Raw genomic sequence first — 18580 nt, 5'->3', positions numbered from 1 at the left:
CATGTTTTTCTATGACAAACCATCTAGTGGTTACTTTGAGAACTGACCTGGCTCCAGTTAGCTTTGTTTTCAGGCTAGTCTGAAGGAGAACGTAGCAGAGGTCCTACTTTGTCGAATGAGAACCGTGGCTCAGACGTGATTAAGTTTCAGTGTTTCAGTGTTCATCAGAAAAGAAAACTGCTTCAGTCATGAGCACCAAGACAAAGACCACATAGCACCCATTACAAAAAAAAGCTTTTATTTAGAAACATCCAACTTTGTTGTGTCCACGAGTCCAGACAGGAGCAGGAGTTAAACTGCTCGCTGACTCTGAGGAAACCGCTGCAGAGCTGATGAGACAAACAACAGAGAACAGAAACCAGAACCAGTCTGAGGAGAACCAAAGCGTTTCTCTGTTGGATGACAGTGAGGTTGTACTGCAACATTTTGTGCATTGATCATTTCTGTGCCATTCTGCTGAGTTTCAGGGTTTAGGGGAGACGTTGAGAGATTCCTCAAACTTCTGCAGCAGTTTCTTTGCCGGGGCCCAGTCAGGATCCAAGCAGAACTTTCTCTCCAGCTTAGACGTAACTCTGCGGGAAGCACAAACATGCTATCAGCACACACGCACGCACACACAAGTATGATGAAGCTCGTGCTGCTTCCTGTCAGCTCACATGATTGCTTTGGTGCTGCAGCCGGACGGCGTCATCTGCACATGCTTCACTTTGGTTTTAGGAATGTTGATCTTCTGAGGCTGATGACAGCATCCATCCTTCAACAGCAGCTCTAGACCGACCGGACCTGAGGACACAAACACAGCTGAGCATGCACACGCCACACACTGATCACACAAGCAGAGGGACTCACTGGAAGAGCTGTGACTCAGGGAGCAGGCGAGAACCAGGAGGCCCAGAGTCAGCAAAGTCTTCATGCTTCAGATGGACGCTGTGCTGTCTGGATGGAGGTCTGCAGGAGCCATGGACTCTGATGGCCTTAAATGCAGCTCCCATCTGAGCTTCTGCTCATGCATGATGCCGGCGTTCTGAGAAAGCTGAACCTTCTTCCCCTTTCCTGCTTCTTCTCCTTTCTCTGAAAACGTGTAGGATTTCATTGAAGCACACAGCTCCACTGAAATGTCTGTCAGCGTCTGAATACTGCAGAAAACTACCACAGCATGGGGTACGCTGAGGGGCTTTTTGGCTGGTCATTAGACAAAGATGGAGTGTTTCTATTGGTGTCTGTGAAGCCAGTGCAGTTGGGAGCAGGTTTACCTTTAAAACCTGAGCTTGGTTCAGGCTCCTCCCACCTGAGAATCTACAGGACCTGTCAGATCCACTTTTTCTTCTTTTGCTGTCACAGAAGTCTAATGAAAGTGCTGTTTGGAGTAAACTGGGTCAGCGAGCGGATGTTCTTTACTAAATAGGATGTTAATGTAGAACAGTCACGCACATTTACATGTAACCTTTGTGCTATCCTAGGCACTTTAACATTGGGAGTTGGGTCATCTAGACCCACTAGACAGTGCTCTGAACCTTTTTTCTTCAATGATTTGTGATCTTCACTGGTGTCCATGGATTACATGAAATCTTTCCACCTTTATCCACCTTTGTCATGGTAGGGAGAACACGTCAATGGAAGGGTGTGGTCATCAAAGATAGCACAAGGGTTAAACGTATTGGCTTGTGCTGCTGGACATCAGTGGAGAGTGTTCGTGTGCCGTTAGTAAATGAAAGAGAAGGTTCTGTTGTTAGCATCAGCGCCTGTCAAATATAATCTGGATTTGATCAGTCATACCTGGAGCTCTGATGTCTGGAAGAAGAGGGAAATGCAGCCCCCAGCTAAGATGAGATTTCACAGAAAAGCTGCAGAGGACAAAGGAGGAAGTGAAACAGGGAAAGTCTATTCGGTCTAATGGGTCCATATGATTCTTTCCTGCGCTTTCTGTCTTGTGTCTCTTGTGTGTTTGTCTCTTTCCTCTTAGAACAGGGGTGTCAAACTTATTTTCACCGAGGGCCACATCAGCATAGTGGCTGTCCCAGATATAACTTGTACATGTAACTAAATGTTAAGAAAAATAAATGTGACTACTCCTTAATGTTAAATAACTCATTAGTTTATTAGAACGTTTTAAAGGTATAGAAAATGTGTGTTTTTACTCTAGCACAAATCCTTTTACATTTGATTCTACTTCCATAAGGTTATATGGACAGTGTATAGTTGTATCATAATGTATAGTTGCCCAATCCGATATTTCAAGTCCAATTCTCCCTAGATATAAATAAATACACACCAATTTTTTGATTTTATTTTAAGAAATTAAAAAAATTTATGCTCTCGCGGGCCACATAAAATGACATGGCGGGCCACATTTGGCCCACGGGCCTTGAGTTTGACACATGTGTCTTAACCATAAACATCAGATGCTGGTCTTTACTGGGTCTGCTTCTGCTGCAGGCTTCTGTCTGTGCTTTCACTGACAGCTAAAGAGTCCTTAGGCTGATGGTTTTGATTGCTGTTGGTCAGATCTTTGGTCTTTGTCACTTATTGTGCTTCTTGCTTTTATTTTTGTTGGTGCTGTTGCTGCTGTTGGTGCTGTTGCTGGTTTCACTGCTCTCTGCAGCACACTGAACACAAGGCTGTTCAGACATTCATGATGAGACAAACACAAACCGAGGGTCATGGTTCTGCTCTAATTCATTTCAGTCAGACAACTCTTGCAGTAAGAAATATTTATTTCACATACTTACAGTTTTTCTCAGTCGCTTTAGTACAATTCTCAGATCAGAATTGAAGTTTGCAAATACGTGTGTGCATTTCTCAAAACAATTTGTACAAACAGCAAAACACAATGTTTTTTTTGCAAAAGCCTGTAACTTGCTCAAAATCTTTAGTTCATTTCTCAAACTAAGTCTTTATGTCATTGAACATGTCAGTGCCATCAGAATGTCAAGTCCTTGTGTCATTGTCTACAAACAAGACAGTCAAATTACTTAGTCATGTTGTCAATATAACTGTGTACTTTAGAGGGAGGTTCTGATGTAAACTATGGCTAAAGTTTGGATGACAATTATTGTAAAATGTAAGTTACACCTTTTTTGTTTTATTGCAAGAGACTGGACAAGATTTACATTTACACTTTTATTGTTCATATTGTAATTTGTTGACAGACTATGTCATACCAACATAGAAAAAAAAACACTACAAACAGTAACACAAAGGGGGAAAAAGATAGGACAATATTCTGTCCAACAGTACAGGCAGTGCAGTAGGAATTGGTGTGGTCTTCCTACACCTCTTGTCGTTCCTGTATGTTAGGCCACAAATTGTCATCCACATCACAGCGAATATCCTCTCTTGCATTGCAGCAAAATATGTTTGTCACATTATGACAACTTGATCAACCATTTTGCAGTTAATGACTTGTACGATGAACTAATGACTAGGTGTTTTGAGGAGTCAGACTATTGCACAGTGAACTATATAATACATTTTGATCAACATGACATAAACAATTGATAATGTAGCGAAGAGCAGAGAATTGTACATAATCATTTGCATGGATGTACCAAAGCAATTGCAACTTGTTCAAAGAAGTGAGAAACTGCTTATATGATGTGCACAAGTGACATCATGATGTGAAGATTGAACAAATAGTTTTGGGAATTTCATTCTGATCTGAGAATTGTACTAAAGCGACTGAGAAAAACTGTAATTTTTCCACATTCTTTAAGTTGGCATTCACATCTTTTTCGTTTGGCATAAGGCTCTGTTCAATTCCATGAGATAATTTCCATAAAACTTTCGGGTAACAAAACCCCTTAACGGAGCCCACAGGTGGAAGCTGGGGAGGAGGGAGGGGCGAAGAATGAGCGCTGAAGGTAAGAAGAGAATAAACAACTGCGCACCTGGGCTTAAATAGGTCGCTGAGCAGGTGAGTTAATTGACTGAACCGGCCTAGGGGAGTAACCTGTAAACACTGCAGAGTGTGCCTGCCTGAAATTGCGACAGGTCACTTATTCATTAAAAAAAAAGAGATTCAATGAGTTGAAGTGAATTAAGGAGTTTTGTGCATCAGTTCTGTTCTTTTTTCACTTCCTCCTCTGCAGCTTTTCTGTGAAATCTCATCTCAGTTGGAAGCCCAGAGACAGAACTTTCAGAACCCAATGAGGACATGGGGGCTGCATTTCCCTCTTCTTCCAGACATCAGAGCTCCAGGAATGACTGATCAAATCCAGATTATATTTGACAGATGCTGATGCCAACAATTTATATAATTAATCTCTTTATTGAAAGTGTGACAGAAATCAAATTCTTAGGGGTTTTTATCAATGACAAACTAAGTTGGAAGCCTCACATCAGACACATACAAACTAAAGTCTCAAAAAGTATTTCAATCATAAATAAACATATATTAGAATACAACAGTAGACATTTATTGCACTGCTCCTTCATACTACCATATTTGACCAGTTGTATAAAAATTTGGGAGAATCATTCTAAGAGTTCACCATATCCATCCATCCATCCATCCATCTTCCTCCGCTTATCCGGGACCGGGTCGCGGGGGCAGCATTCTAAGCAGAGATGCCCAGACTTCCTTCGCCCCAGCCACTTCCTCCAGCTCCTCTGGGGGGAACCTTGAGGCGTTCCCAGGCCAGCCGAGAGACGTAGTCTCTCCAACGTTTCCTGGGTCTTCCCCGGGGCCTCCGCCCAGTGGGACATGCCCGGGACGTCCCCAGGGAGGCGTCCCGGTGGCTCGGGCATGTAGTTCACCACATCCTCTCTTTTTAATTCAAAAACAAGCCGTCAGAATTGTACATAAAGCCGGATATCTTGATTATACAAACAATTTATTTGATCAATCCAGACTTTTAAAACTGCATGACCTTGTTGATTTTTACACCGCACAACTTCTTAACAGATTCAATATCCAAAAACAGTTCTTAGAGAATGCAGGAGGCTACAAACTGAGGGGATGCAGGAACTTCAAGATCAAACTGATGAGAAAAGTTTCTGTGTGTCGGTGTGTGGCACTAAACTTTGGAACGGGTTAAGAAATGAGCTCAAACAATGTTTAAATATCCAAATATTCAAGAAAATGTATAAAAAAACTCTGATTTCACAATATGAAGATAAGAGGATAAGAGGATCAACAAGTGTTTGAATAATTCCAAATACATGTGTGAACTTGATTGTGGTGAAATTATCAAATAATTACAACCAATAAATATTACATTGTGTAATGTGCAGTAATAATTAACAGAATGTACAATCAATAAGCTATTGTTTTTCTTTACTTGATTTCCAATGTGTAGCAATAATTAGTGGTTTAATGTGATAATGTGTTCTAACGATAATCAATGATTATTACATATTGGTTACCTAAAGTGTGAATCATTGCTGTTTACTGAAAAGATGTAGGAATTCTGAGGTTAATCAATAACCACTCGATTTTGTTACTTGATAACTCAATCTACAGTGTGTAGCAATGATATCTGGATTAATTGGGCGGCCGTGGTGCAGCGGTAGGGCGGTCGACCCATGATCGTAAGATGGCAGGTTCGATTCACGCCTTGCACGGCCATGAGTCGAAGTGTCCTTGGGCAAGACACTGAACCCCACCTTGCCTCTGGGGGTAGGCAGGCGCCTGTGTTTGGCAGCGGAGCCGCCACCAGTGTATGAATGTGTGAGTGAATGTGCGTGTGACTGGGTGAATGGGTCTGTGACTGTAAAGCGCTTTGTCCTTGTAGGAAGAAAGGCGCTATATAAGTATACGCCATTAATATGATATTGTATTCTGATTATAATCAATAAGTATTACATATCTGTTACATGGTGTGTGATTCACTGTTTTCTGAGGATAATCAATCATTAATATGAACTTGATTTTGTAACTTAAAAGGTTTCTGATCAGAACCGTATTACAAAAACTATGTAAAACTATAAAATGAATTAATTCAGTAGGAGTGGGATTGTATAAGTTTGCTTCTTCCTCCTCCTTTTCAAGCAATAAATCAAGCAATACTTGCCTTTAGTTAATGATCACTACATTTAATTAAGCAAATGCTATTTAAGTTTGTCTTTATTTTTTTTGTCTATTCATTTCATTAGTTCTGTAATGAGTTTGATAAATCTGTGTGATTATTTTTTATTGTGTTAACCCTTGTGCTATCCTAGGCACTTTACCATTGGGAGTTGGGTCATCTAGACCCACTAGACAGTGCTCTGAACCTTTTTTCTTCAATGATTTGTGATCTTCACTGGTGTCCATGGATTACATGAAATCTTTCCACTAGGGTTGGGCGATGTCCCTGAAATTGGCCATTGACGATGTTTGCTGTCAACCATCGGGATGGACGATGACATCGTCGGGGGGGGGGGGTATTTGTACATTTTTCGTTCTTATATAACTGCTATTCGTTTTTTTGCTTTTTTCATTTTATTTCCCAACTAATGACTAATCCGCAATGATCCAGTATAAACTGACGGAAGTGACTTTAACAAAAAAAGTAACAAACAAAATAGAAAAGAAGTAGTCCGCTCCCGCACTTCACTAGTGAAGTGGACCGGCGGAGCGCGGACTTACAGCTTTGTGTTTGAGGGGAAGGGGGGGGGGGGGGGGTACATGAGCGGTATGTGTGTGAGATTTAAGACTGCGATCCGTCCCGCAGCTCTAGGGGTACATGCAACCGAACTCAGAACCGGGTCTAAAAGTGTGTGTCTGAGCAGAGCTCGGATCGTCAGCACACACAGCGGTTTGAGCTTCAAAGCAAAAATGTCGCTCAGTCCTTAGAAAACATTCAAACAATCACGCGGATTTGTGTTTCCAGTCGTGTCCCGACTAAATAAAGGCTGATGTTATTCTTACATGTTTACGTGCAGCGCCACCCAAAGCTAATGTTGTTAGCCCGTGTTAGCATACTGCTAATCCTGGCTTCGTTCAGAAAAAGCACTGACCACACGGATTAAAATTCAAATGATGAGCGAACAGGTGTTTCATAATAACCGTAACATTATTAAAGGCACATTTAGAAGATCATCTCGTATTTTACCGAGCTGACATGTCAATGTATATAGCCGCTCGGCGCTGTTTAACAATGTTTTGTATTGAATTGTTACATTCAATAAAGTTTGAAAAAAAAAAAGCCGCTCGGCGGAGTTTATATCCTTCCGTTTTTCAAACCCTACTGCGCATGTGCGAATGATTTATTCCGACGGAAAGTGTGACCTTAGTGAACGTTTTTATATTTTGAAAACATTTTTCTGGGCCCATGTACACCGTTGGATTCTAATCCGACCATTGATCCCATCAAGATATTTTGCACATGTAACCGCGGCTTATGGTGTCGACGCGCAACGTGGCGGGGGCGTGGCATCACGATGGTGGTCTCTCCATCGGGATGTCAGTCACCCATCACGATGGACGATGATATCGTCCATCGGCACAACCCTACTTTCCACCTTTATCCACCTTTGTCATGGTAGGGAGAACACGTCCATGTAAGGGTGTTGTCATCTAAGATAGCACAAGGGTTAATTGCAATTAATGCTTGAAATAAATCAAATCAAATCAAACAACAAGAACCTTCTCTTTCATTTACTAACGGCACACAAACACTCTCCACGGATTTCCAGCGGCACAAGCCAATAAGTTGAATAATAATAAAATAATACATTTTATTTGGGTTTGCTTTATTATAGGGCTTTAAATGGCACACAAAGACACTTTACAACACGTGAAAAAAAGAGTCAATAAAAACAAGAGCTAATACAATAAAAAAAACATAAAAATGAGAGATTAAAGATTGAAAGCTATTTTTAAAAGATGAGTTTGAAGAGATTTTTTACACATTGGGAGGTCAGTGCCTGTCTCTGAGGTGTTGGAGCAGAGTGTTCCAGAGCAGGGATGGGCCACTTTCCAGATTTCCAAGCCCTACTCATGACCGATTACCTGGTTCCGCTGTGTCCAGCTAATTAGAATATGCTTGAAGCAGGGTATGTTGGAAAACATGCAGGAATGCCGTCCTTGAGGCCTGGAGTTGCTCATTCCTGTTCCAAAGGGTCGGGGCAGCAATGGAGAAGGCTCTGTCTCCCCAGATTTGATGCTTGGTCCACTAGGGGAGGGACAAAAGGTTTGCAACGGAGCAGCGCAGAGAGCGGGATGGAGTGTGATGATGGAGCAGATCTGTGAGGTAGGGCGGGGCTACATTAACATCTTATTTAGTAAAGAACATCCGCTCACTGACCCAGTTTACTCCAAACAGCACTTTCATTAGACTTCTGTGACAGCAAAAGACGAAAAAGTGGATCTGACAGGTCCTGTAGATTCTCAGGTGGGAGGAGCCTGAACCAAGCTCAGGTTTTAAAGGTAAACCTGCTCCCAACTGCACTGGCTTCACAGACACCAATAGAAACACTCCATCTTTGTCTAATGACCAGCCAAAAAGCCCCTCAGCGTGCCCCATGCTGTGGTAGTTTTCTGCAGTATTCAGACGCTGACAGACATTTCAGTGGAGCTGTGTGCTTCAATGAAATCCTACACGTGTTCAGAGAAAGGAGAAGAAGCAGGAAAGGGGAAGAAGGTTCAGCTTTCTCAGAACGCCGGCATCATGCATGAGCAGAAGCTCAGATGGGAGCTGCATTTAAGGCCATCAGAGTCCATGGCTCCTGCAGACCTCCATCCAGACAGCACAGCGTCCATCTGAAGCATGAAGACTTTGCTGACTCTGGGCCTCCTGGTTCTCGCCTGCTCCCTGAGTCACAGCTCTTCCAGTGAGTCCCTCTGCTTGTGTGATCAGTGTGTGGCGTGTGCATGCTCAGCTGTGTTTGTGTCCTCAGGTCCGGTCGGTCTAGAGCTGCTGTTGAAGGATGGATGCTGTCATCAGCCTCAGAAGATCAACATTCCTAAAACCAAAGTGAAGCATGTGCAGATGACGCCGTCCGGCTGCAGCACCAAAGCAATCATGTGAGCTGACAGGAAGCAGCACGAGCTTCATCATACTTGTGTGTGCGTGCGTGTGTGCTGATAGCATGTTTGTGCTTCCCGCAGAGTTACGTCTAAGCTGGAGAGAAAGTTCTGCTTGGATCCTGACTGGGCCCGGGCAAAGAAACTGCTGCAGAAGTTTGAGGAATCTCTCAGCGTCTCCCCTAAACCCTGAAACTCAGCAGAATGGCACAGAAATGATCAATGCACAAAATGTTGCAGTACAACCTCACTGTCATCCAACAGAGAAACGCTTTGGTTCTCCTCAGACTGGTTCTGGTTTCTGTTCTCTGTTGTTTGTCTCATCAGCTCTGCAGCGGTTTCCTCAGAGTCAGCGAGCAGTTTAACTCCTGCTCCTGTTTGGACTCGTGGACACAACAAAGTTGGATGTTTCTAAATAAAAGCTTTTTTTTGTAATGGGTGCTATGTGGTCTTTGTCTTGGTGCTCATGACTGAAGCAGTTTTCTTTTCTGATGAACACTGAAACACTGAAACTTAATCACGTCTGAGCCACGGTTTTCATTCTGTTCCAACCAAGCAGGACCTCTAAAAAGGTGACTCCATGTTTACTTTAATGATCCCAATTCTTAGGATATTGTTAAGAAACTAACTGTGGCGTTGCCATGGTTCTGTTCTGTCACACAACCTGGAACACACAAAAAGGGATGAAAGCAGTGAGGGCCAAAGCCCATGCAAAAAAGGGACCCCCACTTTGATGTGTGTATACAGTGGTTGTGTAAATGGGGTTGTGTGTCTTTGTGTGGTCCTGTGATGGACTGGGAACCTGTCCAGGGTGAACCTCACCCAATACTGGCTGCAATAGGCTGCAGCAACCACCCACCCCAAATGGATTTAACAGGAAGTAAAATAAATTGAAATGGAAATAGAAAGGTTCACAGAAAGTTAATGAAGAAGTGAAACCATGACAGAAAAACACAAACATTTTGACATGTGGGTGCAATTTTTCAAAACTGTTCACTGAATTTGATTTCATAGAAAGACATTTTCTATGCTCATTGAACCCCTTGCCATTTCCTTGCATTGTGCTGACACCTATATGGGATTGTTAGAGGAAATGCAGAGCATAAAGTGTATCTATATGCAGATGATCTGCTTTTGTACATTTCAGACCCTCTTCCGTCAATCCCTTCAGTTATGACTATCCTCTCTAATTTTGGCAACATATCAGAATACAAGATTAATATTTCAAAGAGCATACTGTTTCCCATAGACTTCAGCAGTACAAACTTGAATATACTGACATCTCTTCCTTTTGATGTTTCAAATAATTTCAGATACCTTGGAATTAACATAACAAAAGATATATCTGGACTTTTTAAACAAATTTTTTAAAACTCTATCAACAAACAGACAAACAATTTAAGCGACTAAGTAATCTACCCGTCTCAGTAACTGGTCGTATGAATATAGTTAGAATGAATGTATTGCCTAAATATTTTTTTTTCCAATGCATCCCTATTATAATTCACAAACAGTAAAAAAAAAATAAAAAAATAGATTCTCTAATCACATCGTGTATTTGGAACAAAAAAACAGCAAGAATAAAAAAATCTTTTTTGCATTGAGCAAAACTTTCGGGATGATTAGGACTACATAACTTTCGTCTTTATTATTGGTCCTATAATATTGAAAAAACAGGAAAAATCAAGCTCTCTTCCCAAATACATTAAAGTCACTACTATACTGAACATCAGATCTTTCTAAATGTAAATGCCAGAAACCAATAGTACTGTATCTCTTTCCCTTAAAATCTGGTCCCAGATAGGAAAGTACCGGTATTTTAAATCTTTGTTCAGTACAAATGCCATTGACCAACAATCAAGCTTACAAATCACTTTCACATGACACATTTAAACAATGGGGTTCTAAAGGGATCCACTTAATGGTAGATTTGATCATTAATAAGACCTTCTCCACATTTGACCTATTGAAACAAAAATATAACCTCGATAACAAAGATTTTTTCAAATATTTGCAGATTCGTGAACTTACTAGGGCAATTTTCCCTCCTCTCCCAGTCAACCAGAGAAAAATATTATGGATGAGAGTTTACTCAAAGGTCCATTGAAAAGGGGCTCTATTTCTACATAAATCATAATCTTTTAAAGATTGATTGTACCGCTACATTGGACCATCTGAAAGAATGGAGTTTGGACTTTTCATCTTTCATCTTCTTAACCGTTTATTCCCTTTCGGGGTCACGGGGTTGCCATGGCCTATCCCGGCCACTTGGGCGTAGGCAAGGACAGGTCGCCAGTCCGTCGCAGGGTAGAATATCCTCAATCACACATCCATTCGCTCTCACACTCACACTCTATTTATGGACAATTTAGAGTTGCCAATCAACCTATGAAGCATGTTTTTGGATGGTGGGAGGAAGCCGGAGACCCCGGACAAAAACCCACGCATACACGGGGAGAACATGCAAACTCCACACAGAAAGGTCCCCCATTGATGTTGTATTTTTAATGTCCCCCAGCCGGGACTTGAACCGGGGTCCTTCTTGCTGTGAGGCAAGAGCGCTAACTACTGCGCCACCATGCAGCCCGTAGTTTGGACTTAACAATAACAATTATGGAAGAACAGTGTATAAAGGCTGAGCAAAAAGGCCACTCCTCATTGGTGTTCAGCAGACATGGTTACATCCAGTTCAGAATCCTTCACAGACTGCACTTGTGCATGAAAAGTTTATCAAGACTGTTTCCAGGAGTGGACCCTTCATGTGAACGTTGTGGACATGTTCCTGCCTTACTGTCCCACACATTTTGGGACAGCCACAAAATCATTTCAAAGAAATATTTGAAATGTTGTCTCTGATTTTTAAGGTTAAGCTTAAAACCCTTTCCTGCAGGGGGAAGGGTCACTCAGTTCAGTTCTCTTTCAGTAAATGGGTTTTTTAAAGATCCACTGCCAGACATCGCCATCTAGGGGGCAACAAGAGAACAACTGCCTTACAGTTTATCTGTCGCAAACTGCAAAATGGTTGATTGATCAAGTTTTCATAATGTGACAAACATATTTCTATACATCTCCATTATATGTTTTTGTCTAAATCTGTCCTGAATTGGTAAATTGCTCTCAGGTGACGTCTGCATCACCTGCCAACGTATGTGATAGTTTGGGACAATGTGAGTTTTCATCACTCCAACATCATCAGGCAATGGTTTGCAGCCCACAACAGGATGCGGATGGAGTTCATTTCACCCTACTTCCATTCCTTAACCCTCTTGAGGACTTTTTCTCAGCATGGAGATGGAAGGTTTATGATCGCCAGCCACATACACAAATGACCCTCCTGGCTGCCATGGATGCAGCGTGTGATGACATCACAGCAGTCGCCTGCAGAGGCTGGATAAGACACTCTAAAAGATTCTTTCCACGCTGCATTGCAAGAGAGGATATTCGCTGTGATGTGGATGAGAATTTGTGGCCTAACATACAGGAACGACAAGAGGTGTAGGAAGACCACACCAATTCCTACTGCACTGCGTGTACTGTTGGACAGACTATTGTCCTATCTTTTTTTCCCCTTTGTGTTACTGTTTGCAGTGGGTTTTTTCTATGTTGGTACGACATGGTCTGTCAACAAATTACAATATGAACAATAAAAGTGTAAATGTGAATCTTGTCCAGTCTCTTGCAATCAAACAAAAAGGTGTAACTTACATTTTACAATAATTGTCATCCAAACTTTAGCCATAGTTTACATCAGAACCTCCCTCTAAAGTACACAGTTATATTGACAACATGACTAAGTCATTTGACTGTCTTGTTCGTAGACAATGACACAAGGACTTGACATTCTGATGGCACTGACATGTTCAATGACATAAAGACCTAGTTTTGAGAAATGAACTAAAGATTTTGAGCAAGTTACAGGCTTTAGCAAGAAATCCATAGTGTTTTGCTGTTTGTACAAAATGTTTTGAGAAATGCACACGCGTTTTTGCAAACTTCAATTCTGATCTGAGAATTGTACTAAAGCGACTGAGAAAAACTGTAAGAGCCCTGGGGGTGGTGGGGTTTTCAGGTGGACGATGCCTTTAGATGCAGTCTAACATGTCCATCTGTTGTTGTGCAAGACGAAAATGGTTGTTGATTCTGTGAATGTAGGGATCTTCAGAAGGAACCTGGAGTTGTGCTTCAACCTCCTTCTTTAACATTCAGAAATCAAAAGTCCAACAATAAACTCAGACAAACTGACTTTTTCTTTTTATTGGTCAGGTCATCCAGCTACCTTACCTTTAAGTAATTACATATAAATCTTTTTCAATAATATCTTTAAAAACAGAACAACTAAAAGCCAAACTTATTCACACAAACACTCATAAAAAGAAAAATAAGTATCATTTTGCCCTAAACACTCAAATCACAACAACAGTTAAAATGCTAACCCCAAATCTGAGCCATAATTCTGTGGTGGAGCATCATCAGGCACTCCAGAGTCGCTGCGGGGTTTCCCCTGCTCTTCCCAGGGGCCAGGTGAGGGCTGTGGCTATGCTGCATGGTCTTCATCTGGCTGTCCTGGTTTCTACAGACCAAAAGTGTTCTCCCCGCTGTACGCCACGTATAGAAACCCGTCCTCATCCTTCTCTTTGTCGTACAGCTGCCCCATCGTGATGCTGAAACCCAAAAGGTCGAAAAGCTTCAGAAGATCTTCAAGACGATGAAACGCAAGAACATGAAAATGAGATTCGACGTGGACAGGATGTCACTCGCATGACTGGCATTTTACTGCCTGCTGGACTTAACTGAGCAGTCAAAAAAGACAAACACTATAAAAGATTCTTCAGCATTTTACATCGCAACATGGAATAATTCCGTCTGATGTCAGAAAACTCCACAGCAGCACCTCTTAACCACAATTTAAAAAAAAACTACCATTTATTGAAAAACAGTTTTTGAGCTTGGGGGAGGGGGCTTTTGAGACGTATGGAAAATGACATATTTAGCAAAACTCCAATGGAAACATTTTCTTCAAATTAACTGAATCACATGAGCAGCAGTCGGATGACATGTGCTTCTTGTTGGAACAGGCTGTCTTGGGCGGAGTACAGCGGGCGCCACAGGACGTCCCACAGCTCGCCGCTCAACGGCCTGAATAAGATGCAGAAGTCTCCTTTGATAGATAATGATGGGCGCTATTGCCGTGACAGAAATCTGAATCTGAAGTATTGTTCACATCTGTCTTCGGATGACTTATCGCGTGAGTTGGTTTGTGTTTATTCACATAATTAAGATTTAATAAAAACAGTGTAATTGTGAAATTGTTTTTTTCCAACATTTTTAGAATTTTATTACATTTTTGCACATATGTGTGATTGAAACACAGCTAGTGCCATTACTAATTATCCTAAATGTGGTATATCTGTGTTTAGATGTATATATATTTTTTGTCTTCTTTAGTTTAATTTTTGTTTTGATTGCCTGAAATAAACCATGTCCACATCCAAATCCAAGGCCATTTCCTAGCTCTGTCTTTTTTTAGTGCAGGAGTGGGATTGATGGGACGAGTTCCAACTGCCCCATTGCAGATCCGCCCCGGCTAACCCCAAACACAAGCCTGGTCGTGAGAACAAAACAAAGTGTGTGCCTCTGTCAAGATAACTTGTTTGTAACGTATGTTCAGACCTGATCGGTGCATAAATAACAAGCCGTCCCTCTGAGTATGTTGTACTCTGGTTGTGAAGGTGCTGAACACTGACCCCATAAGGCTGTGAGTGGTACTGCCTTCCTGTCGTCCCCCCCCCCCCCCCCCCCCCCCCCCCCCTAAACGTGTCTGGGCGGCCACTGACTGATGCCAAAAAATCTTTGGGTCGCCGTAAAATGTTAACTTTTTCCTAAAACCTCGGCGGCCGGCCACCAAGCGGAGAGTAAAAATATGACTGCTGCTTCCCAATTATAAATGCCACAGTGGCATTTTGGGACATGTCCCAATATAGTTGGTCAATGGATGAAAATATTCTAAAATCTAACTTTTTTGATAATTTAGTGGAAGAGAGTGACCCGTTTCCTGCTCAGATACAGTACAGCCCATAATATAGCGCTGTGTGTTGAATGTAAGGGATGTGGACAGACGATGGTTCTTTATTCCTTTTGGAGTTAAATCAGTGAAATCACATTTCATGAAGCCATAGATGCACTGCTCCCTAAAAGCAAACGGGTCAGAAAGAGGCATCCCAGCAAGTTTATGCTGATGCACTTGAGAGGAAAATGTAAGTGTAGAGCCCTGCTGATGCTGTAAAAGCTAACTTTGTACCTAAAGCTAAGTCTTTTCAGGTTCAGACTCTTATTTTGGCAGTGCTGGTGGTAAAAGTAACAGTAGTAAACATTTAGCATTAAATCAACAACAGCTATTGTTAGTTAGCTCAGACTGTGTTGTTCTAGGAGTCCCATTCGTTAAAAGTCCTGTTGAGCAAACTTCCTTAGGTGATCTAACTTCATGAACGTCAAATGAACGCCGGCCGTGGCGTGAATGAGGTCTTCAGGCTGGACCCTGGACTCTGTTCTGTGTGCACAGACCTGGACTGGGGTACTGTCTTGTCCACGAACAGAAAGATGGCCTTCTCCGAGGGCAGCTGGATGCGTTTCCTGATGATCCACATGAACTGAGCCACCGTGATATCAGAAGGAACGAGGTACTTCCTCTTATCAATGTCCACTATCTGAGATCCTGAGACCTTCTCCACGATCACCTGACACAGAGGGAGGAGTTAGCGAGCAGACATGCGAGCATCAGCCCTGACATGATGTTCCCTCACTCACCGGGACCCTGTCCGGATACTTGCTGCGGATTTTGGCAGACTCGATGCATCGATGTTCTGAAAGAGAAACAAGAAAAAGGACCTGAACTTCAGCTGTGTTGTGATGATGCTCTGTGGTTTGTTGTGACTCAAAAAAAGAGTAGTACATTTCGAGATTAAAGTCGCAAACGTACAACTTTAAACCGACCGACTAAACTTAGTTGAACGGATGAGCTGAATGTTTCTTGATTATCGTTACAAATGCTTGGAAGTTAATTTGTTTGCTTTACGATTTATTAATGTTTCATTTAATGATGGGTGGTTTGCAGGATCTCTGCAGCCGTTGATGAAGACGTCGGTGTCCCTGCAGCTGTCCACGTCAATCCTTTCTTCCTCCAAAGACAAGATCTCTAAGTCTGTGTGACGCTTCTGCTGTCTGAAGAGGCCCATTTTTTTGCATTTTCATTGTTCTTCTGCTAATATAACAAACTATTTTCAATCATCTTTGTTGTTCTATGTTGAAACGTGAAGTTTCATCTGGAGGGGGGGGCTTATGAAACCCTGTTTTCCCTCCGCTTTGGTGTTGTGCGCCTGACAGGTTCATGACGTCAGGTGACAAATGGACTTCTGGGTCTGTGAATGAACAGAGCTGAAAAAAACTGCGGTCCTCTTCACCCAAACGCGTCTTTGAGCTTCTTATTTTACAGATAAAACTCCGATTTACCGACACCGAACCCCGGAAAGCCGGCTGCACCAACAATAATCTGATTTTGAGTCGTCAGGACGTCCAGAATTTCTTTGTTTTTTGAAACCTTTCAGGAAATAAAGCTTCACAAAATGCTCTACATCTTTCATCTTCAAGTACGGCTCCAATAAAAAGACAACTTTGGTGTTTCTTCTCATTAATTGTCCTGTAAACTTACGAGAATAAAGTCGTAAACCTACGACTTTATACTCGTAATTTAACAGTTACAACTTTTTTCTGGTACATTTACGACTTGAAAGTCATATAAAAAAATAATGTTTGTAGCCTGGCCCTAAAACTCTGTCGTGTATTCAGAATGTTCTTTAACTAGTTAACTAGGGATTTGAAGTTAAAGTGCGTTCATTTTGAGCCTGCATGTATAAAGTTGATTTTTTATTTTTTCCATCATGTTGGGTTGTAGAATTAGTCAATAGAATTTTCATAAATCTGCAGGTAGTTAAAGGTGAATATTTCCTTTATACCACAACTCTATGGTGAGAGAACCTTTTTAACCATTCATAACTAGAAATGTACCAATAGGGTTGAAAACAGGAAACATGCGAACTTTTTTCTTCTCTGATGTAAAGATATTACAGTGTTAGACGTTTTTGTTTTTAATCAAGTTTACACGGACGGACATAATTCAGTGGTGACTCTAATGGGGGGGTTATGCTGCCTGGGGAGTCATCAGTGTAGGACCGCCACTCGCCACACAAGCATCGAAAGCTCGATCCAGAACGTCACATCACTACACGGAGGCCTCTGGCGTGATGAAGAACCGCGTCCAGACATCTTTCCTTCCTTCATAACAGCCTGAAGGCCAGGCCCGCCTCAGGTTTATGGCTCCGGGGCCTGTTATCTGGAGGTCGGGCCTGTGAGGCTCCTACCTACGGAGTGGTCCTCTTTGAACGTCCATTTCATCTTGGCTCGTTCCGCTCGAAGCTCTCAGACACCCAAAGTGGACCCGCGCGGGACAGAATCCACGGCTGCTCACGAACACGGAGGCCGCAGGCTTGTCAACAAAAACAAACCCAGAGCCTTCGTGACGGAGCCCCGCCCCGTCTGCACGGGCTGTACCATTCAATCAGGAAAGGGGGGGAGGATCCCTTTGGTTTCTGTCAGTGACCGTGGAAGAGAACTCAATGGTTTCTGTCCTTCAGTTAGAGAAGTTTAAATGAGGTCAAAATGTATGGAGGTGGATTGCATTCAACTAATAACAACCTGGGTGGTTCTTGTTCTATATTTAAACTAAATGTGTCCTTTTAGTTTATGTCCTATGAACTTTTTTTTTTTTGTCTTTTATGAAGCAGAAAATGAGTTACAGCCGAGTTAATTGATAAATAAGCAGGATATGTCTGTCAAATTCATACAAAGACTATTTACTGCCACAGTACAGAAGCAGTTTTTAAACAAGAAGTGTACCTTTTTGAAAAATTAAATGAGTTGGAATTAAATTTTTGTTGTAATGTTTTGGTAATGTTACCGTGTTGCAGTAATTCACGCAAAGTGTTCACATTTAGGTTTGAAGTTTGACCATTTCATTTATGAGTATGACATTTTTCCCAACACAAACTTTCCAATCACAATAAACTTCCAGTCCATGTTTTCATTAATAACTGCTCAAAGATAAATCTTCAGAAAGTTGGATATTTTTCCCAGATTTATGACTATTTTAATCTCCAACATCAGTCACTGAACTTGATGTAAGAACATCAATTAACATGGAGTCATTGAATTGTGCAGAGAGAATTTCAAAGCTCCAAAGTTCAGGTTATAGATTTTTTTGAGGGCATCGCGTGCTTTCCTTGTCAGTATTAGCCTGCTGATGCAGTAAAAGAAAAAAAAAAGAGAAAAAGATTAACCTTCTTACACAGGATTCTAACAATGTAATTTCAACAAAAACAAAACTGTTGTGCTGAAAGAAAGAGAAAACGTGAATACAGAACAGAATCAAATGAATTCATCATAGAGAAAAGGTGAGGAAAGGCAAATGGAGGAGTAGAAACTGGGAATATTTATTACTACAGATTTATTCCATCATTTAAGTGTTTTTGTTTCTTTTGCCCTCTTAACAAAACCTGACCAATGGAAGAAAAGACTGAAGAC

General features: G+C 41.7%; 1 protein-coding gene and 2 long non-coding RNA genes across 3 annotated transcripts; 1 reads left to right on the top strand and 2 right to left on the bottom strand.

The window, feature by feature from the left end:
• Positions 1-221: 221 nt before the first annotated feature.
• On the bottom strand, positions 222-1046 carry LOC144991149 (uncharacterized). The gene is made up of 3 exons (XR_013655076.1): positions 850-1046; positions 657-783; positions 222-572 (listed from the first exon to the last, which is right to left on the bottom strand). It is a non-coding gene; the product is annotated as an uncharacterized LOC144991149 (long non-coding RNA).
• A 7504-nt stretch (positions 1047-8550) lies between these two features.
• On the top strand, positions 8551-9382 carry LOC144991150 (uncharacterized). The gene is made up of 3 exons (XR_013655077.1): positions 8551-8754; positions 8821-8947; positions 9032-9382. It is a non-coding gene; the product is annotated as an uncharacterized LOC144991150 (long non-coding RNA).
• A 3804-nt stretch (positions 9383-13186) lies between these two features.
• Positions 13187-17622, bottom strand: LOC101171396 (gamma-aminobutyric acid receptor-associated protein-like 2). Its single transcript, XM_004066814.3, has 4 exons — positions 17362-17622; positions 15752-15807; positions 15509-15681; positions 13187-13608 (listed from the first exon to the last, which is right to left on the bottom strand). The coding sequence occupies exons 1-4, from the start codon at positions 17393-17395 to the stop codon at positions 13518-13520; spliced, it is 354 nt and encodes a 117-aa protein (XP_004066862.1). The 5' UTR covers positions 17396-17622; the 3' UTR covers positions 13187-13517.
• Positions 17623-18580: the final 958 nt, after the last annotated feature.

The sequence above is a fragment of the Oryzias latipes genome, chromosome 3 (assembly GCF_053564925.1).
Source record: "Oryzias latipes strain Hd-rR chromosome 3, Olatipes_Hd-rR_3.1".
Lineage (NCBI taxonomy): Eukaryota > Metazoa > Chordata > Actinopteri > Beloniformes > Adrianichthyidae > Oryzias > Oryzias latipes.
Note: the sequence above shows the minus strand (reverse complement) of the source record. Positions and strands in the feature narration are given on the sequence as shown.